We start from the raw sequence: 25,962 nt of genomic DNA on the forward strand, positions 1-25,962 counted from the left end.
TCAAGTATTCTGAGTATTTGAGAGTCTACGCAGTTAGCCTGGGATAGAAATCTATGGTATATTTTGACTTGTCATAGTAGGAAAGGTAATAATAATAATAATAATAATTATGGCTCTGTTCTATTAAAATGTCCTGACCAAAAAGTATGTCAAATATGAATGTATATCAATTGAACACAACGATACTTTAAACAACAATTAATTTTATTATTAATCAGAGGATTATAGATATTTGAAGGTGATTTGGTTTCACCAGCGGTGATGCTGAAAGAAAGATTTGTTAGATTGTAAAGGATATGCACAAAGGATATGAGGTCTATCTACAATTTTAACACAAGCAGATGCACCACAACAATGTGACACAGAATAAAAACCCAGTCTGTTACCTAAGGATTTATTTTACAACATCAGAAAATAAATCCACATTGTGTTGATTTGTAACACAGGAATCAATCTGAAGTTTTTTTGTTATCACTGGATTTCGCTGAGCTTTATCTCACGGTCTGCTCATGTTGTGGTGCAACCACATTTTGGAACATACACAAATGAACTAGTTGCTACTTATTCTTTGAGGCAGACTTGACAGTGTGACATAGGAACAAAGTTATGCATAGCTGATGGGTCCCATATAAGAACATGAATCCTCTGAGGCTATATGCAGTGGGAACCACTCTTCAGCTAGTAGGAAAATATCCGGCATCATTTGGTATTGTTTGATGAAGATAAACCGTGTGATGGAAAAGCCGGAGCACAGTCTGAGTGCTAAGAAGGTCAGGCCTACAAATACAAAATAATAGTTGAATGAAAGATTTACAAACATTTCCACATGTGATTTCTCAGGTTATAGTCATTCGTGAGGCACTCATATTGGACAGGCAGTTTATTTACAAAGAGCAGACCCATACACACACAAAAAAAAGTTATGATGGCAAATTTTCCAAAGAATCCTGGGTAATGGGGAAATGTATCCAACAGATCTCAACAATCAAAGCACAACCTCCCTCCATCTCTAACTGCTACTTGCTGGGGGCCTCAAAAAGTACTCAGAAACATACAATCACCAACGGTCATCAGCAATTTACTTTATAAAAATATCACCATGGTGACCCACAGATTCACAGGTTTGACTGTGAAAAGAAGGACTTATTTACAATAATAATCAATGTGAAGGGAAATGGAAAGAAAAAAACCATTTAGGAACAGTAAAAAGAAAAGTCGGAGGAAAGATGAGCAGTGCAGAGAGGGTCCCAAAAGGCAAAGCTTGAGCAATTCTTGCTTTAAGGTCTCTAAACAGACACCTCTTAAATCTTTTTCATTTGTCCTGTAAAGACCAGACAAACACACCAGTTAAAACAAGGATGGGACAATTTGTCAAGTGGAAATAAACATTTTAAAAGCAGAACTTATGAGTTCTTCATTTACAATACAATAAAAATAACTGTTCAATATTACAACAAACACTCAATAAATGTTTTCTATTTCAGTGGTTTGACATAAAACGACCTCTGTGCATTTAAATGAAGAGAGAAGATCTTTATAATACAGGTATATTCGTAGTTACCAGATGATTTACTATAAAATACTTTATTAGAAAATATAGACTACAATCGCAACCATTAAGTATGAACATGACAAAAACAGAAACAATATGATTAGATATTGTTGGATATGCTTTTACTTTACTTTAGGGTGGACAGGTATTCATTTTCACTATTTATTATCATAAAGAAGTGATTGACTAATAATAATATTTGTAATTTGTAAATACTGTATATAAATTAACTGCAGTTTCAAAATAGTCTTTTTCCAACAATTCTTTATCCCAATTATTCCTTATCTTTTCTAGATTAATTCATCTTGATATATGTTTTAACTTCAGTTTCTGGATCAAACACAGTAATCAGTTACATACCCTAAAGTAAGGTGCTGCAAAAGACGCCGTTAACAAAATATGACCAGTGTGTATGTGACACAAACTTACATACAATTGTTATTTGGGCATGACAGCACATCATTATCAGCTTTATTGAAATGTTGGGATGGCAGGGGCATAGGGAGGGAGAGCAGTGGCTTCAAAACTTGTTTGAAAAAGTCATATTTTTCATCCTCTATAAATTATTTTAGGTGTAAAGAAACAGGATTTGAATTCATCAATAGGTCACATGTCTCATCAGCCAGTGGTTCTGGTTGTATGTAAATGCAGAGATGTAGGTTCAGACTGGATCTGCATCAGAAACATATTCCTAAATACGTTATACCTACAAAGTGGCGATTGAAGCCTGATCAGAATGTGCTTCAGGTTGGGAGAGGTAGTCAGAAATGTGTGGCTGCGGGTCAGGGGACAGTGAGAGGGATGTGCTCTCAGCGTCAGACGGAGATCTCACCTCAGTTGTTCTGCCGTGGAGCCAGAGTGGACAGACTGACTGTGTTTAGTATCTAGAGTGAGTCTGCCAGTGCTGAAGGAGCAGGGAGAAAGAGCAGGACGTGCCGGTCACAAGTGAGACCAGCACATGAAAAGAATTATGAACAATAGGAAACTTATATCCATATAGTCATCACAAGTCACACAGCAGCCTATGACTATATCAAAAGATCTTATAGATCTACTCTATATATATAGTGTTGTGATTTATCAGTGCGTTGGAAACAAGGAAGGAAGATAGAGTAAAAGTTTAAAATGACTGAATAGCTTTTTCAAAGTAAAATATCTATTACTGTGATTGGCCCACTCTGACAAAGTGGAGCCTGCTTTGATCCTCCACCTTTGATAGACGTGAGGAAGATGAACAAATGAAAAATGTCTATGAATCAATAATACTGTCTTTTTTTTCAAATAAACTAGTTTCATTTGCGCAGAGCAGTTTCGAAAATGTTCATTCACCCACCTGGTGTGAATGCAGCATTCAACAGAATACATGCATAGGACATGGGTAAGGGACAACATACCACAAGGTGAGCGACAGAATGTAAGGCTGACGTGTTACTGTCACTCCTGGATGAAGAATGGAAATCCAGGATGTAAACCTCAGAGCAGGGTGAGGGGAAAGTGTCTGTCTTTATATTCTTATGAGCAACATCATCGGCTCACACCACTAGCTCTTACTGATGAGGGAATGGTGAGGAGAGATGAGGCCCTCTGCTGGTGAAACATGAGATGACGACAGGGTGACGGCCAGATGGGAAAGGATCAGGACAGCACACTGGTGTTCTGTGAATCCACGTCTTGCATGCTCATGACATCTGTACTTACTCCACTCTCATATATCGGGTTGTCGAAAGCCGACTCTTCCGTCATGTTGTCATACGGTGGCGAGGATGTCGGCATTCTGATAGACTTCCCTTGTAGCCTGAGTAAAGGAAAGAGGAACAGTCCTGTAAAGGGTCATTTGATTTCAAATGAAATTAAAGGAAGTTTTAAGTTGTGACTTACTTTGAGAAGTAGACATAAATCCCGAGGACAACCACCAGGATGATTGCAGTTGGAACAAAAACTGCAAGGGCAATATTGGTTCCCTCCATGCCATAATCCAGATTAACAACTTGAAGGAAAAACACAAGAACAGGTATTATTTCTGTGAAATATTCACAATAAAAAAATACACTAATACTGAATTGTTTGAAAACATGGCTCACCATCCAGCCTGCGTTCGTTCACATACTGGGTGGAGGATGCTACAAAGACACACGAGGGAGTATTTGGCCCAGAGTTGTAAGACGGAGAACACAGTGCACGTATTACACTGGTACATAAAATAAGTACAAAGGCTTTACATTCACAAACAGCAAGAAAATCAATATGCATTATATAGTGTAGGACACACTGTATTCACTAATGTTGTGACAGTTGTGTGGATGTGGTTCACCTCTGCAGGCGGGGGGAGTGCTGTTCCACTGTGATGGGTGTCCAGGGACGCAGTAGATGGTGGCCTCTCCCTGCAGCTCGTAGCCTGAGTGGCAGGAGAAGGTCAGCGTCTCTCCTGCTTGGTAAAAGGCCTTTTCAGAGCTCTGCACGCTGGTGGAGGCAGCACCAGGGTTCCTGCACGGCTCGTACTTTTCAGCTGAGAGGAAGAACGACGTCTTTATTCTCACAAAATGATTCTGATGCATCTTTTTTTAACAATAGAAACAATGAGATACATGCAGATGAACACACGTAGAAAAGGCAACAAACACATTAACTGAGACATGAAAAGGGAAGATTTTGTTTTTACTTGTTTTGCAAGTCACCAAAAATACATTGAATTAGACAAATGTTCCTAAGTGACAAATCACAAATGATCCAGCGGTCTGACAGAACTTCACATGAAGTGTACGGTGAATGGAATCAAGTTTAAAAACACAGACATGCTTCATGTGTTTGTTGTTGCTCTGAAATGAGCAAATCACTTGTATTTGTTGAGTTTCATTCATGCAACATTTTGAGGGTGAGATTTTGTGTTTTTAACTTTATAAGGTGAAACATAAATAATTCAGTGTATCTGCATTTCTGATAGTTTGTCAACAAATAAAACAAAATTAGCACAACAATAACTCACAGTGTGGATGTGTGCAAGAGTATGTGCACGTGAGTGTGACCTGTGCGACTTACGGACACACTTGGGCAGCCTCTCGCTCCACTTGGGCGTGGCTGAGTCTCGGTTGTAGCAGGTGAGGAGGCCGCTGCCGGACAGGATGTAGCCTTTGTTACAGATGAACTGCACGGTGGATCCGACAGCGAAGCGGCTGCCTGTCATCACCTTGCGACTGTGCTCCACGTTTCCAGGGTCGTGACACGTCATAACTGGTGAATCACAAAAACAAAGGATGATCATCATTTGTCATCTCTGCCATTAGTAGTGTGCTAGAGTAAAATACATTTTTTTTACATTATTGTTATTATATTAATTTTCTATGATAAATGACATGTATAAACGAACCAGGTAAATTCCCTACAGGTACCTGATACACCTGTGTTAATGCCACTCGAGATACTGAAGGACTATTCACTGTGAAAATGTAGCTAATGTAGCCGCTAGCCAGTAGCCTCAAGCAGAGAAGAGGAGCCGGCTACAGAGGTCTGGTGAGCCTACTTCTCTCCAACTCCACCAACATTGACTGACGTGACATCACCTATGCAGTCGTCCTCTCCAAGTGCACACATTACAGTAGCAGCCACTGCAGCTAAAGAAGGTCACGGCCAAATACCAGTGCGTAGTATTACACAGCTAAAGAGAAAGTCACAATGTGACAAACACTACAGTTTATAGGGGCTTGAAACTGGCTTCTAACTGGGATCGGACTGAAATATGACCCACCTTTGAGTCAGTGCTTACTACTGTGAAGTCTTTATTTCCCTGGATCATCAGTCTCTATCCAGTTCCAATCTGCTTTGAATATGCACTATGTTCATTGTGTTCAGGTACTACAACTTTAAAGCACATTCTGTCAGGGTGTAAGGTTAGTCTGTCGCAAGGCAGGTATACGTGGCGACATAACCAGGTTCTAAAAAGCTTAGCTGCAGGAATTGAAGAGTTACGGAGGCAGGCAAATTTAGGAGGACCTAAAACAAAGAAAGTTGCAATCAAGTTTGTTCAAGAGGGAGAGAAAGTTGGTAAGACAACAAGAAGGCAAGGCAGCTTAGAAGGTGCTTGTGATTGGGAAATGCAGGTAGATTTAGGAGGAAAGCTTCTTGTTCCCCAGGAAATAGCCATTACAAAGCTAAGGCCTGATATAGTCTTGTGGTCAAGGAGTAGAATGAAAGTATATTTCATAGAGCTGACTGTTCCGTGGGAGGCCTTAGTTGAGGAAGCATATGAAAGGAAAAAGCTCAGGTATGCAGAGTTAGGGGCAGAAGCAGAGCAGCGAGGATGGAAAGTTAGGATTTGTCCAGTGGAAGTAGGATGTAGAGGATTTGTAGCAAGGTCTGTTGTCTCTTTGGTAAGGGAGTTAGGAGCAAGTGGACAGAGTGTGAGGAAAATAGTAAAGGACATGTCAGATGAGGCAGCAAGATCCAGTCAGTGGATTTGGATGAGAAGGAGTAATGGTAGCTGGGGGCCCAGCAGGGGGAGCACTTAGGATAGACAGACTCTTAGGAGAAGCAAGGAAAAAATCCAGGAAGAGGAAGTGTTTTTAAGGGGGGGTGTGGCCTGTGTGAGCCTCTTTGAGACCATGCGGTTAGTCCAGGTGAGGTGGCCTGTATTGTTTGCTTGTATTGAATTGGTTTGTAGTGTGTCTGTGGCTGTTTAGGTGAGTTTGATTGTTTGTTTGTTTGTTTGTTTGTTTGATGTCTTGGAGAGTGGGGGAGTAGGGGGGGGGGGGGTAGAGCACAGCCTAACCCGGCGGGGGAGAGTTTAGCTCAAAAGGCATCTCTCCTTGACTCTACCTCCCTCATTCAAAATGGCCGCCACTTTCTCCAACTGTTTAGGGGAGTTTGTTTGCTGAATCTGTTAGTGTGTTTTGTCAGAGTTGATGATGGTGTTGTTTGTGGTAGCATAGGCAAGATAAAGAAAATAGTGGTGGTGTGAGGAGCAGTGATGGCTGGCATTAGGGGAGTGACTCTGGGACGCCAGTGATCACTGTCTAGCCTCCTGGAGGTGTCGTGGGACCAACTAGAAGAAACACTGGTGAAAGGAGGTTCCCACCTGATGACCCCAAACACATGTTAGTTATCACTGCTCATTAGTCTGTATAGCTAAATTAATAGTTATCATAGGACATGTTAAGCTTAGGGAGCTATTCACTGAGTCTGGTCCATTTTCTGTAGCACAAGCTTCTTGTGTTTATCTTAAATGTTTGAATATTTGGTGTCTTTTTTTAAATCGTGTTCATACTGTATAGGATGTATACGGTAACTGATCAGGTGTTTCATTCCTTTCACTTCATTTTATCTGTAAAATAAAATGTAAGTCGTTTTAAGGAGCTTTATAAAAATGTACCTTGCTCTGGAGGATTGTGCTGCTGCATGCACTGCTGAGTGCTGTGACAATAACTAAACTGGCTGAACAGCTGTTCTGAAAGAAACTGGTGACCAGAACACAATGAGAATTTGATTACATAATCAAGTCTGATCAATACGTGACCTCCAAGGATTCAGAGATCATGTGACTGGTGAGGTTTTAATCTCATTCATTCTCCTTGTGCTGCTTTGTGTGCTTCCTCTCACCTTCCTCACACCTCGGCACATCGCCGCTCCAGGAGAGATCCCACTGGCACATGAGGATCTCAGAGCCGACCAGCTCGTATCCGGGGTAGCACTGGTAGGTGATGACGGTACCATGGATTAGATCAGGGTGGGACGTGCTCTTCCATCCATTGGTGATCTCCGGCAGCTCAGAGCACGTGTCGTTCCTCGGCACCTCTGTTGGCGTTCGACATGGAGCGGTTTGTGTTGGTGGGAGAGAGGAGAAATACAATTGGAAAAATTAATAATTCCAAAAATGGTGGGAAAAGACATTGGCACTGGGAGTGCAGAAATAATTTAATGTTAAATTTTCTTGTATAATGAACATTACATTTTCATTCTTAACACAGAATCTAGATTGTAAAGGGACAAGATTTGTTGCTCCAGGAAATCCTAGCATTAATATGCAACAACTTCCTCTGCAGGGAATGAATACGGCACGAATATTGTCTGTTCTGTGTGCACTAAACAGCAGCGGATGGGGAGGGAATGTAAATACAGGCTTGTGATGTTTGCTGGGAGGAACACAGCATGTGGTTTGGAACCAGTCAATCTGTGCCTTCTTAAATGCAGTATACATGGCCAAGAGCACAAAGCAGTGGGCAAAACCAGCTGATGTTGAAGTGAACCCTGTTATTGTGTTATCTAAATCCTGTGCACCTGGGACAAGCAGGAGAACAGATGGACAAAGAGGCGAAGAAAGAACATATAGACTTTTGTTTTTCTAATTGGTGACCAGCTGAGTTCTAGATATGAGTAATGTTTATATGATGGGGAAATAAAGTATCTATCTTTCTATCTTTGTTTTATATTCCACACTTATCACAATTTTTTGGTTTTATATCCATCTTGGAAATTTACTTTTAAAGGAGTATCATACATATAATTCTAAGAAAACTTAAATGTGATTTTATTTAATAAAAAGCATAATGTAATTAAAGTTGAAGGTTGTATACTTAAGATTTTTAAACATGAAAATAGCAGCAAACAACTGTTTTCTATGTAGTGGAGTAATGGCGCTGTGAGCAGAGAACAAAGCCACACCCCCTCTGTGTGTGATGTCATCTGAGTGTCTCTGCTCTCTGTTTTGGTAGCCAGTCCTGCAGCATGTGCATGTTAGGGCATGTGAGTCCCTCCCCTCCTCTATAAAGCAGGATGGTAGGGTCCAGTATGAGGCGTTCAGGTGACAGTGATCTTCCAGAATTTCTTCCACTGCAGAAAAAAAAACCACGTTCTTCAGCTGAAAAGGCCTCAGACAGAGACAGAGATCAGACCAGAGACAATCCTGGTCTGTCTTCTCTGAGGTGGAGAGTCCTACGAGCTGCTAAAGGCTCCAGCTGGTTTTTCTTCTCCTTCGTGTGTCAGTAACTTGATGGTTCATAATGTGACATGTCTGTTCATGAGTGACAGCTACAGTAGAAATGCTAACGTTAGCTAACGTGCTGTTACCCATATTACAGCTGAAGGATGTGGAGGCGTGGCAGATGAAGCTTTTATTTTGGTGAGAGATTCTCGACACCTAGTGATGGCAAATATCGTATATAACCTTGGAGAATCAGGATCTTACCAAAGAAGTGGACCACAAAGCCGTTGTTGTATCCGTAGATGTTGGTGGCAGGATCTGACTGAAACTGAATAGTCACATCAGCCATGGACGTGTAGAGCTTGAAGCGTGACCGTGTGCCGCTGTATTGACCCAGGATGTTGGCTGTGAGGTCATCACCATCGTAGAAGGTCAGCAGGTCATTCTTACCCACATGGAGACTGTGACACACATAAACAAGTGATTACATTTCTTCCTAATGATATTAATGAAGCTTGTCATATAGAGCACAGCTCTAGCAGTTGGTTATGTGTTGTGTATGCTGTGTGTCTTGCTCAGAGTCAACAGTTAAGTGACTGCTACACTCTTTGGCTGATGAAAGCAGAAGCTGATGACATAAGGCGATGTCAGCAGCACTTGGAAAATATTAATTCTGTTTATATTGGATGGATCTGACGTGAAGTAAACACTAAATAATTCATGATGCAAGACTCTATGCCTCGCGCATCGCTCTCATGAATATGTACTGAAGTGTGCATGCACAAATATATCAGCATAATATAATAATATCTTTCAGGTGACTAGGCCTATACAAAAAAACCATACAGTACACTGCAATATTTACATAAAATATAATGTAAGGCAGCCGAGCCAGTCTGATAGAATCTCTGCTGAAAATGATTAACTTAAGAATGCATTAACCTTTTCCATTTGGTGATTCACATGTCCTTGCCCTCTTTATAGAGCATCGGTAAAGCTTGACATTTATTCGCACATCGGGGATGGTGAAGGGTGTAAAAAGTAATAAGCCGCAGAAGTTGTATTTCCCTGCTGATGTAATAAGCAGGGGAAACTAGTTGCTCTTTATTTGCCTTAAGGCAGGCATCAAAATAGCTCTGCAGATTGGCTGGATGATTGTTCATATTCACAAGCTGTGCTGAATAGAAGTTAACAGTGATAATTAGCACAGTGCCATCACACACGTCAGGGAGCCAAACTTTGTGGCTATGAATCACCTGTCCCTTTGCATGAGCTCTCCACTGCCGGGTTCATTTGCAGGATTGAACAACTGATTAACAAACCAGCGTTTTATTAGAATGGTAAATAATACTCTCCACTTTTCTCTAATATGCAAGTTGTAATACCTGGAAAAATAAAAAACCCTCTTCTCAAATCCTCTGTCTTGTGTTTTCATCTGTATTCATCTCTCTTTTAATGATTTACTTCACAAACATGTTATGTGGTGCTGAGTTGTGTTCTTTTTCAGACAAATGTTTGCAGATTTACATCATTAGTTCGGTCAAACTCAAGACTGTCCAAATGAAAAAGTGGGATCAGAGACAATTTCCTTTTCTGAGAATAAAGAGAAATGCACCCGAGCGTTGCCACATGAGAGGGAAGAAAGAGCTGCAAACTTCTAACTCTGATGCAATCTTTCAATAAAAAGCTGAACACACACTGTTTTCTCTAGGTGTTTAAAAAAAAATCCCACAGCACCTGAGAGAGATAAAACAGAGTGGCAGACAGGTGATTCAAATCAATGAGGTCACAGCACAATCAACAGAAACACATAGAAACAGACTGTGTAGAGATGTCAGACTTTGTCAAGAAAGCCCTCAAATGTCCATGTCCTCACTCTAAGAACCAACAAAGCATATATTTAAACCATTGAGAGGAAATATGCATGCAATTTAAAATTCAGCAATAAGCCTGGTGAAGAAATGTGTTTCAGTAACATGCACAGTAAAATATTTAAAGTTAAATCACAGGTTTTTTATAGATATCGTTTACACTGTTCTGGAGTAAAAATAAAAATATAAACAATAAAGAACACTTGGATCGTATGTCAAAAGACACTTTAACACTGTCACAGTGAATGGTAAACTGTGTCCAGTCTTTTGACTTTCGGTACTATATATAAAGGCTAAGTCTACAATACAGCACAATGATGCATCATCATTAAAGTTGCGCCAAGTAGCAAAAATAAATTTCATCTGCATAATGTTTTAAAGATGAGGAAAACAGTCACTGTGGTCCTCTGAGTATCTGAGTAGAAAGGTTGTGATCTCACAAAGAAACAAGAACATTAGATCCTCTCATGTTTAAATCTACTCTCTAGACATTTTGACTTTGTGATTTTTACTCTCTGATCTTTTTATTTTGTCTTTGTTGCTTCCTAAAATATGGACAAGTGGATGTTGCAGGATTGTCTAACCCAACAAATAATATCTCTAAAAGCCCTGCTTCAATGTTCACATTGATTGCTGCCTGATTTGACCCACCTGGCTGACACACTATATAAGTGAGCGAGGGCGTTTCTTTTACACTTTAAGAGGGTTTGTGTGAGGGTCTGTGCTGAAACACTGATGCACAGATTTAAACATGAGGTGTTTGCAGTGCAGTGCAGTGCAGTGGAGTTTGAGGCTCTCTCCTGTTTTTCTCACAGTGACCATCAGAGCTCATGAGACTGAGGCTACTGAACAGGAGATCTGAATATAGAGTTACTTACCACAGAGGTAGGAGTCTGCGATGAGGCTGTTTTATCAGTGATTGACAGAGTTTTAGGATGATGAAAGGAAACAAATGACCCGAGTCTGTTTACCTCCCCTCCGTCTCTTCTTCACAACAGAATCTCAATATTACCTCTGAGTAGAAACAAGCTGCAGTTAAAATCAAAGACATGCACCCACTTCAGCTTTAATTACCCAGACTAGGAACAAATCCTACCTATTCATGTTGAATATCCACTTCAATCAAAAATATATACTATGACCCACAAGCTGTATACTCAAGGACAACTAGTTAGGCTGGAACGTCCCTGAGGGTAAAATCATGGGACAAAAACATCTGAATGACACAATTCTGTCTAGTGGTAAAATTTGGACAAAACTAAATTCCAGCTTCTCCTGACACACAACACCTGTTTCCATTTCCACACCATCACAAGAACACTCCATGCATCCACCAAGTGTCTCTTAGGAAGACATTTGTTAAGGGAGTGTAACAAAGGATGAAAATAGCCACAAGGTTTTCACACTAAAAGCTTGTAACACCTTTCTATTTGATGCACTCCATGATTAGATGCATCCTGCCCACACGCAGTGACTGCATCAGATGACAGACAGGATCATAGTAGCTGGTCTGCAGGTTCGCTCTGCAGAGTTGGTCAGTCTCATCTGATTCAGCCCTGTCACAATAAAGCAGGTGTCCATCAGTGTCTTTTTCTATCTACACATCTCATGCTTTTTACATTACTACAAACCACATTCTTCAGCTCATTTCAATAATCCGGGAGGTAAACTCGATGGCATTGCTGTTGATCTTCATCCTTTCCTGATGACTGTATACCACAAACAATATTGGCACCATTAAATGCAATCTGCTTTTAGTTCTTTATCTTTCCATGAGTCAAAGCAGCTCAAGACTGAACCTGTGCTTCTCATTTTCATCTTTATGCAAAATACGCTTCATCCCTCAGACTACTGCAACATCAGCAACACTAAACTCTGCTTTTTTCTTCTGATATCCAAATGAACATTAGAAGACAAATGCTCCTTTTTTCCTCAGTAAAAAACATAAATCTACTCTAACTTTTTCACAACAACACCGCAACGTCACACTGACTCCCATACGATGAATTTGGTCAGATGTTAGACGAGATGCGAGGCCAACACTGCAGCCGCTGTCAAAACATCAGATTTATAGTCGACAGCAAATCATACACTTTCCCACTTGACACATTGTGACCTTTCCTCCTGTCTGGCTTCCTAAATATTCTCCGCAGTCGCTCTAACTCATCAAGAATGCTGCATTCAACCTTGGTTTTAAATTTTGCCACTGACTCCATCCATTTGCTCCACTGTCTGAACTGTATTCAAAACCCCGGTGACAACACGGAAGAATGCCAAGCGAACAGTGCCTTTAGCCCAGACTCGCTCAGCAGTCTGTGGTTAGTCACTACAGGCCGCTCAGCTGCCGTCTGTGTAGCAACCTGGCAGTCACTTCGCCCAAATGTCGTCCCACCTGGCTTTTTTAAATGGTTTCCCCTCCAGTAAAGAAAACAGTCACTCTCTGTGCTGACTCTGACTAATATTCTAAAGAAATATTCGCACCCCATCTCCTCATGTTCTTTCCTTACTTCACACTTCAGAGTAACATTGATTAACTGTTGTCACAGTTGTTATTTGATTAAATATCTCCTCCGTTGACATAGCTTTGTGTTCCAGGTGACTGTCTGCCTGAAAAAGGACTTTTGAAAACTTCTCTGCATACTAATGGCACCAGCCCAATCCTGAGGGCCGACAGCTGCAGCTTTATACAAGACTCTAGGCATTTTGTCACCTTCACTGACCTGTCAAGTCTAAAGAAGCCAACACTTCTCCTGTGAATCCGACCAAAAACAAAATCACTTTCAGTGTGAAGATTTCAACCTCCTTTGGCTTCTCGTGCTCATATTTACCCTTTGATTTCTTCTGCTTATTGGAAAATACAAATAACCAGCTTCCTGGCACCAGCTCAAGTCGACCTGCTGCTGTAATGCTCAGAGCCTCCACAAGAGGACACTGTAAACCCAGTGTGTCCTATCTATACGAGGCGTCTGATCCTGCTCAGTACACTGACACGTAGCACTGTAAAACAGACTTCCTCACTGTCTGGAATTGTGAGACATTTGTGGATATACCCTGAATGCTAAAATCCACATGTGAAGCATTTACCTTGCTGTGTTCCACAGGTGAGGCTATCAGCTGTAACTCTAGTCTCCGGCTCTTGCTGGAGCCATGCTCCATGCTAATTAGCAAAGAGCCAACCCTCCTGTTTGGCCTAAATTAATTAATCAGCCCTCATTATGCACACCGCTCCTCTGTAATTGCCAGCACAGACACAGTGATGAATGATAATATAGAAAACATTCTCATTAATGTGGAAAAGTGTGTGCCCACCCTTATAATGAGACAGCTCTCATCCACAAGAGCCTTTTGCCACTTAAACATGTATAACACATGCACACAAATAAACACCCTTTCACACAAATTACATGTTGACCGAGTCTTTAGGAGCGTTTTCTCAAGCTGAGCACACCAGACATGAGGGTAATGGAAAGGTGTGCGGGATCAGACAGGCTGTGGGTTTCTACAGCCCTGAAAGCCATGCATGACCAACCTTGTGATAAACTAGAGCTCGCCACAGCACCATTAATTTACAGCGAGTGGCCTCATGTGGCTCAGTTTAAAACAAACTTGAGGCTGGCGCAATTTAAAAAGAAATCTCTGAATGGAAATCACTTTACCTCCAATCAAACTTGTTTACTGCTGCATGGAAAAATCCCCTGATTTTTTTTATTTTATTTTGTCCTAGGTGCACTGGTTGACTTTCAACATCAGTCATTAATCAGAGTCTTAATCTCCAGCTAAAAAAAACAAAAACAAAGGGGCAAGCAGGGCCACACAAAGCCCATTGTGTATGATTCTGTATCCTCCCGTGATGTTATTTCCTTTTTCATCTGCGGATCAAACTTGACTGATGGCTCATATCTGAGTGAAAGAAACGGTTTGGGACATTATGTGCATTGTGGCAACAAAACTGGGCCACTACAGCAACATCCACTTTCACCAAATCCTCCACTGACTCAATGCTACAGATACGAGGGAATCCCTGGAGTCGGTGTATTTCAGATGTAATTCAACGACACATAAAAAGACTCAGAATGCAATGCTCTCTGATCTTTGGCTATAGGATCATTTTAATGCTATTCCAACGTATTTGTTAAATTTACGTCGATATAAATTATATCACTGATTTCTCTGATATATTCAATAATACAGTAACTTTGGGGTAAAACTAATACTGTCAATGAATCAATAAAGCCAAATACAAATACAGTAATGTTAGTGGGCATGTGATCGGGGGGTGGTGGGGGTGGGGTAGGGGGGGTGTATCCAGATTGAAGGATAAATGAAATGCTCAGTTTTCTTGTTTGAATACAAGTCAGCAAGGTTTTGTAGAACATCACAAAAAAATCAAAACAAAAATCTAGTTCTACAAAATATTTCACTGCATTTTACAACATGTTTCCATTTTTTCTCAATAGCTTTGTCGTTTTTTAAAGTATCTATTTATATTTCTTTGCTCATGTTTACATTATATGAAACATGTTTCATTTAAGTTAAATAATGGTTTTACTTTAAAGGAAAAAATTGTAGACTGTTGAAGTGTAGATGGAAATGTCAACCATGTGGTAGAGGCGCAAAATTTAAAAAGGGAGGAAAAGGTCAGTTGAAAATGGTGTGTGTGTGTTTTCAAGTTTGTTTCCAAAGGAACAAGGAAAGCAAGATGATGATGATGATGATGATGATGATGATGATGATGTATAAACATCATGTATTTTCTGTCTGCTACTATAGTTTACAATCTGTCTGCACAGCATCCAGACCCCATGTCAAAACAAAACCTTGTAATTTCTTCAAACCTCAGAAATATGTTTTAACTTCTTACAGTAAGAATGAGTGAGTGGATTATGAAAGCTAAACTGGAGGCAGCAAATGCCTGCCTGCATAAATAACCACGGTGACCAACAGCTAACAATAGCCTCTGTTTGAGATTTTGTCAGTGACTGTTTTTCTACAACCTCGGGCAGTATTCCCGCTGGTTTAATTTTAACCTCTCTGTGCCCTCTTGTGTGCAAGTGCTTCAGGCAATAACACAAATCGCTTATGCTGTAGTTTTTGTGCTCTCTGTAGGATGCATGTTCATTGAAATATTGTGGCAATCACTCACACAAGGCAAACAGATAAATCCATAGAAGATGAGCAAACAAAGATGGAGATTCTCAAGCATTTATGGAAATAGTTGGAATGGGAAATGTGTCTGTTTACACGTCAGAGCAATGACTGTGTGTGTGTGTGTGTGTGTGTGTGTGTGTGGTGGGGCCAGTCATGTACAGTAAGAGTGATGGTGAAGGTTAAATAGTTTGCCTATTTGCGTCTGGATTAAATGAAATCTTTACAGTCATTGTGCTCAGGACAAACAAATCAGTTTAGCAATGTGCAGCATTAAGAAAGTTCAATCAATAAAAGCAAAATATTTACAGACTCAAACAACAAGAATGAGTGGAGTGACCTCTACAGTCCAGTAGTGGTACAGTAGCAGCATATGGCCTGGTATGTGCAATATGACAGTAGTGCATAATGAGTGTGGGTGGGTCGGGTGGGGTATTTCTCACAGCAGTCACTCAGTCTTAGACATCTGTGTGCATGTGCATTGTTTGTGTGTGTGTGTATGTGTGTGTGTGTGTGTGTGTGTGTGTGTGTTGAATTACAGTTGGGAAGGCTGGATAAGTGGCTCAGTAGTTCACTGCCAGACCATATTCATTTCAAAGCCAACTCTGAGACACACACCAGGGAAGTGGGAGCAGGGAGGCTTACTGGCTAATCTGGTCAGAGAGTGAGTTGGAAGCTACACAGAATTCTTAATGTAGCGAATGGAGGGCGGGGGGGGGGATCTAATTAGTGACTGCACCCACAAAAACTCTTCCCCTTGTGCATGTCATGTGTGTCCAGATGAGAAACAAACCATGTTTGTGTCAGGAGATGGAGTGTTTAACATCGTGAGGTCAATCTGACCTCCTCTGACCTCTGTGTGATTTCTACTCTTACACCTGAGTGCTGTCTCTTACACTTGGATGTCAAGCATGATCCTCTTGTCCTCTTCCACATGGATGCCCCAGATGCAGTCCTGCCCCTTGTCGTAGGCCTCAGGCCAATTAGGAGACAACACCACACCGGCCGAGTCTGTGATCTCCCCACTGCACACAGCTGCAACACACACACACACACACACACACACACACCTCAGATTGACGCTGAGAAACAAATGCATGCACTGCAACAGATTTCACATTAAATTAAAGAGGAAACGTCACATCATGCAGGTTGTGATGTGCAGATACTGATCTACACTGATACATGAACTATGTGACTTCATAAGATGGTACCACAATCTTAACAAACAGCTGAAATGAAGAGTGCAAGGTCCATGACATGAAAACTGCACACTACCCCTGAACCACTTGGTGACCATGACCCACAGGAGCAGAAATAAAATTTCCTCATATCTAGCTTTACTAGAGAGCTTTTCAATTTCTCCGTGGCAGAATGACTATGCTGGCAACAAAGAGCGGGAGTAAGGTCAGCGTGTCGTATGGGAAGCGTGTGAGAGGGAAGGAGGCGAAGGGAAGGGCTCAGGGGTAGATCACTGTTTAGTATGGTGTGTAGTCTTTGCAGCACGGCAGTGTTCATCTTAGGCCAACTATTGTATGCCTTTAATCTTGCGCTCTTCTAAAATCTGCCCTGCAAATACACATATCAAAGTAAAATCATTGTTACAGTTTCAAGAGGAAATTTAACACGGATCAGAGGAAAGCAGCTTAGGAAGATATAGTTAACTGCCAGTGGTGTTTAATGTTTGAATAAAAAGACTTCACTAACCCTGCACTGATCAGGCAGACAATGAAAGCCTCAGGTCTTTAGCCACTCTAAGTTCTTCTCCAGAGGAGGCACATTTTCATAAAAGCTCTAATGTCGCACTATTACTGGATCAGATGAAATGTGTTGACTCACCCCTACAGGCCGGCTCAGTCTCATTCCACTGTGGGTTTTGTGCGTCCACACACTCAATCACCACGGAGCCTTGCTCTAGCGTGTAGCCAGGGTCACATGAGAATTCAACCACTGCTCCCACACTGTAAGTGGAGTCACTGCTGCTGAAGTTGCCGTATTTCACAAAAGGCTCGTAGCACATTCCTTTTGCAAAAGCTGTGGGACACAGGAACTGCATTAATACCTTGCAGTGTAATGTTGTTCGTTAGCAAACTCTGCAATCTGCCTGCGCAACTTGCCTTCGTATCTGATGGCTGCACCAGTGGAAGTCACTGTCCCGTCTGTGGTGAACTCTATAAAGAGGTAACGTCCGGTGCTGAGCACACCCTCGTTGGGCAAATACTCCACCTCATAGGAGTCGTACACAGGGGGAGAGTCAATGTTGTTGCCATTCTTAATCATCAGCCTAAACAAACAAACACACACACACACACACACACACACACACACACACACACATTAAAAGACATAAGCCTTGAAAGGTAAAATAAGCATAAACGAAGTTACAACCCATCTGAGAGCTGCTCACTGTTCCAATGTTGGTTGTAATAACTTTGTGATAACATTCTTCAACACTTGGTAATGAGGTGAATGGTCATGTGTGACGATAGCCATGTGGATCAGTGAAGAAAAATGTAATGCAATTGCAGTTTCCTTCCTCTCACTACCTTCTGTAGTCCCTTCAATTCCTTCGCTTGATAGAACACTGTTAAGGGATTATAATGATAAAGGGTCCTTTCAAATCCATCTGTCACTCCCTGAAGATTTTGGTTATTTATAGCCTCGAGGGTTTTAATGCTCTATCCACAGGCACACTGTTATTCAGAAAATGAGTTTAAAGCCCCGGTGCCATCTATTAGCTGAAGACACATACACACACACACACACACACACACACACACACACTCTAACTGCGCACTCTTACTCTCGATGTGATTTTAGCATTATGCATACGCCACCTGTCATCGTCCTCTGCCAGAGCCACCTTCTCAAAGTGAATGTGAAGCCTGTGGCCTTCAGGGACCTCCAGGACCCAGTGGCACGTCAGATTGTTGCTGTAGTTGCCAGGGAAACCAGGAGAGACAATACGGCCATAGGTAGCATTTTTTATCATTCCCCCGCAGGATGCTATATGGGAGGAGAGAGTGAGAGGAAGAAGACAAAGAGTTGGAAGGTAGGACTAGGTGAGAAAAGTAATGACACCAACTATGGTAGGGGTTTGAGAGAAAAGCCCCTGTCTGAGAACAGATATCATCAGTATCCACTGGACTGTGGCTGGGACTGCACTCGGTGGCTCAACCTGGGTGTAAGTGTGTAACTGTGTGTGATGGACTTGTAAAGAGAACAGCAAAACAGCAGCAGTAACACTATCAGTTCAGAGCAGCTGCAGGCAGGCGCACAGAAACGCTGGAGCTGGCAGATGAGCCTTTACCAGCAGGAGAAGGATTGTCATGCAGCCCAGTTCTAATTAAGGCAGCAGGTCCAATGGCCTTGTTTTGCACCATCTCCAAAGAATAGCTCCCTGCGCTGCTAATCACATGCAAACACACTCATTTGGCCTCGGAGTGTAAGTAATCAACTCAGCAGGAGACAACCTCATGAAAGCTTTCGTTAATCAAAATCACCTGTATTAGAGGAAAGCTGAAGAGAGAGGGAGTTGCAACATATATCCCTCCTATTTTTAAGATCCTATTTTCCACATCATTTTAACTTCATTTGTACTTGGCAAAAATGTTCTTGGTTACATTATAATAATTATTATAATAATAAATATATATATCTTGGTTATATATACATTTGGTCAAATCTAATTACAGATAAGATTGTGAAAGTTTGCCCCCAAGTCACTGTTAACTACTGAAACAAAATCATCCCAAAGGTTACAGTTATAGTCCCTCATTGGTCTGACATGCTCCTGTTATTGATGAGCTAACGTGTGTCTGGGAATGAACCGGTCCGTCTTACCCACACACTGGGGCTCCTTCCCACTCCAGTAAGGTGTGGTTGCGTTGCGACAGGTGAGCATTTTGGGGCCTTGCAACTTGTAGCCGGTGAAACAGCGGAAGTAGGCCTCTCCTCCAGCGTGGAGGTGTGTCACCGACACTTCCCCACCAGCTGGCTCTTTGGGGAACACACAGCTCAGCACGAAGGCTAGAGAGGAAATAGAGAGAAAATGTTTTTATCTTTGTAAAAAATCCTCTGAATCTGACATGTGCTTTACTGTATGAATGCTGATGTGGCTGTGTTAGTACTGTCAGTAAAATGTGTTCAGTGTGTTGCTTGGTGCTGAGGTCTGTCCACTGTGTAATCTGTGATGCCCAGTAGTGATTAGACGGAGAGAGAGTGGGAGAGTTTTTAGAAACTGGAAGCACGTTCATGCTATAATGCAATGCAATTATATCCAAACTCAGCTAATTACCCTGATGATCCTGATGATGAACCACTTCATCAAGAGACCCGCTTTGTCTAACTTCATTTTTTACCACAACTTGAAATGTTCTTCCACGGTCCCGAGGCTCCAGGGAGATTTCATGACAAACTAAGTTTTTAGATATCTAATTTCCCAGGAGCCAAAGTATCATTCAGGACAAAAGTCCAATTCTCGCCAAAATAAACAGCCAGCAATGTTCACTGGCTCCACAACATAATCCTCTGTGTCCTGCATTGTGTATAAAACCTTGCTGTTTCGTTGCATTGTTGACCGTGTTGTCTCTGCTCCAAACCACTGAGCACCACACACATTTATATACAAAGAGTTTCCCATTATTTAAGCAAATAAATGAGGTGTGTGTGTGTGTGTGTGTGTGTGCACCTATCTTTGTAGGAATCTGGCACTGACATACCTTAACCCTAAAACCAACACTTAACCCTCCAACAGCCATTGTAGCTCTTGGGCTCCAGCATTTTGGACACACAAATATAGCAAAACACACATACACACACAGCCTTACAACCAACCCTCAGCTTTGTTTATGAACACTCCAGCTCTTAATTAATTGCAGTTTACCAGTATATACAATATGCAAATGTATAGAGACATGTTTGCAGCACAACAGTAATTAACATCACTGTGTGGTCCGGTGTAGAGCCTCTGCAAATACTTTGACAAATGGAAATGTTGCAGAACAGTTGAACATCATAGTGGGTCTGTAATGTGATAGCTGGAAGAGGAATTGCTTCTGTAGTGGCTGTCACAGAGTTGAGATTCCAGCAGGGTAAGATCAATGTCCCTGGACTTGCTTTGCATTGTTGTCCTGTCTCTGCTTTAAACAAATGGTGCAGGATGGGATGGAGCTCACATGGATAATGGAGTGAACTAACCAAGTCTGTAATGGAAACTATTAAACAACCTTTTCTCCCTGTCTAATAGCCACACTGTTCTACCTCATTAGTGCGGGCACTTTAATGAGCAGACTAAAACTTTTAAACTTCTGGAAATGTGTGAACAACGTAACAAGCAACATAATTGGAGCCACTATGGCTTGTGTTACAACAACAGTGTAATTGTGCAGCCGCTAAATTACAGGGACCTTTTTAAAAAGCTGAAACTTTACTCCAGCTTTGCAAGTCGCATGCCGGTGTTACAGCATAATGGAGTGCATGTAAAGCCAAAATAAGAATGAATAGAAGAAGAAGAAAACAACAAGGGAAAGGGCAGCTGGCAGAGCTGTCTGTGTTCAATTCATATTTGGATATATTAAAATTCATATTTGCAGTCTTAAAAGCAATTATGATAATAATCGGGCATGGGCCATGTTGGGTAAACACCTTAATCTACTTATGTAAATATGATTAAGTTGGTGTTTAAAGAATTAAGATGTGGACTACTTTCAGCTGTTTGGTGTGAGCCTGTACAAAACTCCACTAACCTGTCTCATGGCTTGATTCTTATCCAATTGAACTGCATCATAAAACTGCTCACTGCTTGTTTAGTTGTATGAACCAATGAGGAAGAAATGGCAAGATCTTATCAGCATTTAAAGTTAATATTTGCTGAGGAAGCTGAAAGTGGTTGGTTCGGGTTGGTTAGGTTAGGTTGTTTATAACATGTCTGACCCAATCTAAATTTTTCTGATAAAGTAAACAACCAGCCAAGAACATCTGTGAATAGACTGTGACTCTGGTCTAAAAGCCTGGCCTCTCACCATCACGAGTTTAGAGCTGGGGAAGCAGCAGAAGCTGACACCTGATAGACAGGCTCTTTGGACCACCGTGTGAATGCTTTCATATGTCTTGGTTGTGAAATCTTTGCATGCACAGATGCTGAGCAATTGGAGGTTAAACAGGACAAAACACGGGACACTGTAGCAGGTTGGATTTGAACTGCTTTCATTCCAGGCAGCCATTTGTAGATGAAAAACATCACTTTACTGATGTCTCTCACATTACCTTGAAGCTAAATTGGATATTCAAAAATGTCACTCTATCAATCTTTGAACTTGAACTCAAGGGAAAATGGGCCTAAATGGATAATGGCCATAAAGGCTTGTGAAACTGCCCCCATCTACAATGTTTTAATCTACTGACTTAGGTTTTCCTTTTATACAAGCCACTGGTTTCCACCGTAATGAAATGGGCCTTTCTTTTGCAGTAAATCAGTGAGCCACAGGGACGAGGTGCGCTGCTTCTGGGTCATCCATTCAATTCATGGTTTATCACTAGCTCCAATGAACCTAGTTATTGCCATTATCATAGCAGCATTTACATCCCTATTGAGCATGCAGTGAGAGCCAGAGGCAAATATTGTGGAGCCAATTCCTGAAGTATTAAATTACGTGCTGCCTCCATTCCAGTGGATGTGGTGCTGGGCCATAAAGTCTGATTGTTTTGCCATTACAAATAATAGATCCACGGTGCAGGCAGCCAGGAAGATTAGCTGATGGCACCGTAGGGCCACAGGAAACAGATGTGGAGCTTATGTCTTTAGTTATTGTTGTAGAGGAGAGGAAATAGTCAGATTGGTAATATTCAGGTAAACCCTCAGTTTCGACTAGTGTGGACGAGACAAAAGATAAGTGTCCACTACATAAGAGTATTTTGCTGCCAAAATACTGTTGAATACTGTTCATCTGAGGAAGGTGCAGGTTACAATAACATGTACATTATCTGAATTACATAGAACTACATACTCTGCTATGATTCATATTTAGTTGAACATGTTTTCACACATAAAATCTGGGTCTGCAGCTCATCTCCTCTTACTTCCTGATTGAGAAATCTGGATCAGGCCTTGAGCCCCGCCCACCACCTGCTGGCTCCAGGTGGAGGGCGGGGAGAGTGGAGAGTATCAAGATGGTGAGAGGAGGAAACATCAGAGAGACTCAGCCACATGTTTGAGCCTCAGTCAGACCCAGACTCAGAGGAGGAGTCTGTTGAGACCAGAACCAGAGACTAGCAGACGGATCAGAACTGTTAGCGCAGTTAGCATCTTTTACTTGTTTATGTTGTTTGTTAGCTTGTAACTGGCAGTGGCTGACACAGTGTTAGTGGTTGTGCTAATGTTAAATCTTTCTCTCTCTGTAAAGACAAGGTTTCAGGTGTATTTAGCCCCACCCCCCGTCCCCACCGGTTGACATGATTGGTTCCTCAGGTCTGTGACGTATGAAGCCCTGAATCTGTGTTTATGAGACTGTCATTGGTTCATTGCAGTTCAAGGTGGAAACACTCAGTCATGGTGTTGATGGTTATTTCATTATCATATGTCTGTTATTATATGGACACATGGTAACACTTGATTTTCATTGGAAGGTCTTTAACTTAAGATAAAGCACTACTGTGGTGATGGCCACTCTGATGATTCCTTTAGTAAATAAGATTTCCATTTTTAAATACTTACTTTGCTTTAATATAATACGTGTATAATGGCAGTAATATTTATGCTCACTGTGGACCAGTACAAAAAAAAAAACATCATCCCACTTCCATATTAGAAAGAGGACATCACAGGTCCAAACATGAAACACTGGGATCAATGCTGCAGTGACATACTGTTACTTTGTTTAAATATTGTTTAAAATCGGTGTCCTTAAAAAGATCACAATTAGTGGGGAAAATAGCTGAAAGCTTTGAGGACTTAAATGGCATGGTTTTAAATTTAGAAAGCTGCTTTATACACTATACAAGTAGCTTGTCATAACCAATGTGTAATCACAAGACATCTGAACATGAGCTAAATGTTTTTTCACTTTGTTTTTGTCATTTCACAGAACTCGATCACAAGAGTTCAAGAGCAACACATCCTGTCTTAGTTTCTCTCTCTCTCTCTAATCTGTGCACCAGAAATGGATTTTTCCTGCATTTTATAGTTTCTGTTTAAATTGCTTCCTGCCCTTTCTCACCTATCTGAATTTAAGTGTCCTTGTTTAAAATATGGAACCACAAATGTGTATTTTGGATTCGATAATGAGTTCTAGTTTTTCAGCCCTCTCTCAAAAGTCACTAAAGATCAACTTTTGGAAATCATTTAAAGAAAGTCGACATTTCCTGAAAGAGTACTTGGTGCAACTCCTGCATTCACCCACACATCGCTGCCATTAATGAGCCTCATTCTGCTGTGTGCACATTTTTCATTTGCCTGAGTAGTTCCAAGTGAGAATGCTGCTCTTCAACCAATAATGGACAAATATTGTTGACTAGGGCACAATAGATGAGGTGAGGAAGCCAGCAATAGCAAGTTATCTGCCACATTTGGACAAACAAATAAAATGCATTTCAATTTAGACCTAATAAACTGTTGCACTGTTAAATTTCAAGTGTTGAATCCCTTCCGGTAGAGAGCTGGAATGGGATCAAACTCTGCAAGGTGAGGGCAGGAGATAATGAAATGGTGTGGCAGGAAACACAACACAAATAATGAAAAGTAGGTCCGATTGTTATTATATTTAATGGGGAGAATATTATCCACCGTGTGTTGCATCGGCATTCAGAGGATTAAATGTGTGTCCACTGAGAAAAAATCCCGTGCTGATGACTGGTCATATATTGTTAGCTGTCTGATGCGCTGACAGCAGTCCTGCAGTTATAGCAGGTGACTTGTGGGAGCTTGTGACCGTCGCTGTATATAAGCCTTATGTCCTGGCTGTGCACCAGAGCATTACCTTTTACAGGGAGATCAATAGTGTTGTCTCAGGGAAAGTGATCCACTTGTAGAAAGCCAGACCAATGTTCTGCCATGATCTGGCCTATTGATATTTATGTGGTTAGGTTAAAAACTCAATTTTAATGGTCATTTATTCAATAAACTCTATTAAAGAGAAATAACTTTGGACTGGAGGTGGCATCTCATCAATGCTGCTGAGAAATTGTGGCAAATGGTGAATCACTGCCAGTGGCACCGGCTCTCTGGCCACCTCACTTATCAGCCCAGCTTATTACAGCCAATCATTAATTTCTGTAGGAAATCATTGCCATTGGCAATGTCATGAAATATGTTCCATTTTAATTCAAAAAAATCCTGAAATGACAATTCAAGCTAACCTATAGCTGTAAAGAGGTCAGATATGATGTTGAGGCTGGTTCAATTCCATCATAATGAAGTAACTTCTAATTAGGAGTAAAATGGGTCTTGGGATGTGCACATTTACATGTGCAGTGTTACAGTTAATTATTAGTTCCCACAGTGCTCATGCATACAGATGATTTTCCTTCTTAAATAAATGGCAAAATTCCTTGACCCTTCTGTTTCCTGCCAAAAACTGGCAAAAATATTGTGCCAGTGCTGTGATTAATCTGTTATGCTTTCAGAAAAATAATCAAACATTAAAATTCCTTATAAGAATCTTATAGGATAAAGTATCCTCTCCACACTCGGATGCATTGTTGCACAGTAATCTAGTTTTAAGAATTTGTGCCAATCCTTGTTACAAAAAGTCAGTTTAGGTTTTCACATTGCAAGTTGTAATAAACCTGCAAATAAGGAATATTTAACATTTTAATAAGGAATATTAATGTCAGTGATGAAAATGCTGTCAATTTAATTTCAGGGAGAATATGAGTCTGAATCGATTATTATTATTTTCTGTAATAACTTGGACAACAACTCTTTAATAATTGATGTCATTGATGCTTCTTAAAGTGTGTGTGTGTGTGTGTGTGTGTGTGTGTGTGTGTGTGTGTGTGTGTGTGTAAATTTGGATTTATATAGCCAAATATCAATTCTGGTTATTTTCCTACTAAAACATTTGGGTTGTGAGGAGAAAAACCTGTATATGCTAAACTTATAAATATCATTTCCCCAGCGAAGAATCCTGACTGTGTGCACACACTGTTTACACTCAGGATGCACTAACTCATGTTTATGTCGTTAGCTTCATGCATGATTTATATTTTAAAACTATATGGAAGCTGCAGTGTCTGTGTAAAGACATTATAGTTAAATGGACACATTAATACTCCCTGTTCCAGGTGAAGGTGTGTGTGTGTGTTGTGTGTGTGTGTGTGTGTGTGTAGTGAGGAAAAGATAAGGATTTACATGGGATGTACTCTTCCCCTCTCCAGCTGCACACTCTCTACATTAAAACACACTCACAGTCATGTTCCACGTGTCAGGCTGCTGCTGAAGTTTATAGAGGCATCCATCAGTCTGCCATCGCAGGCCCAGCCAACGC

At 41.0% G+C, this 25,962-nt stretch overlaps 1 protein-coding gene across 4 annotated transcripts in view; it reads right to left on the bottom strand.

Annotated features, from left to right (window-relative positions):
* Positions 1–865: 865 nt before the first annotated feature.
* The window catches only part of LOC130182083 (seizure protein 6 homolog), an 83,865-nt gene continuing 58,768 nt past the window's right edge, over positions 866–25,962 (bottom strand). The window contains exons 5-18 of one of the 4 annotated variants that reach the window (XM_056396655.1): positions 19,322–19,507; positions 18,316–18,484; positions 17,596–17,762; positions 17,318–17,512; positions 16,375–16,513; positions 8,727–8,923; positions 7,142–7,336; positions 4,589–4,780; positions 3,864–4,058; positions 3,634–3,672; positions 3,431–3,539; positions 3,251–3,347; positions 2,385–2,456; positions 866–1,321 (exon numbers count right to left, since the gene is read on the bottom strand). In XM_056396655.1, the coding sequence (XP_056252630.1) occupies positions 2,430–2,456; positions 3,251–3,347; positions 3,431–3,539; positions 3,634–3,672; positions 3,864–4,058; positions 4,589–4,780; positions 7,142–7,336; positions 8,727–8,923; positions 16,375–16,513; positions 17,318–17,512; positions 17,596–17,762; positions 18,316–18,484; positions 19,322–19,507 (1,907 nt within the window). In that variant the 3' untranslated portion in view covers positions 866–1,321; positions 2,385–2,429. Of the gene's footprint in view, positions 3,348–3,430; positions 3,540–3,633; positions 3,673–3,863; positions 4,059–4,588; positions 4,781–7,141; positions 7,337–8,726; positions 8,924–16,374; positions 16,514–17,317; positions 17,513–17,595; positions 17,763–18,315; positions 18,485–19,321; positions 19,508–25,962 lie in introns of all 4 variants that reach the window. The other 3 variants (XR_008829670.1, XM_056396654.1, XM_056396653.1) reach the window with 3 other exon arrangements.

Source organism: Seriola aureovittata, chromosome 15, assembly GCF_021018895.1.
Source record: "Seriola aureovittata isolate HTS-2021-v1 ecotype China chromosome 15, ASM2101889v1, whole genome shotgun sequence".
NCBI lineage: Eukaryota > Metazoa > Chordata > Actinopteri > Carangiformes > Carangidae > Seriola > Seriola aureovittata.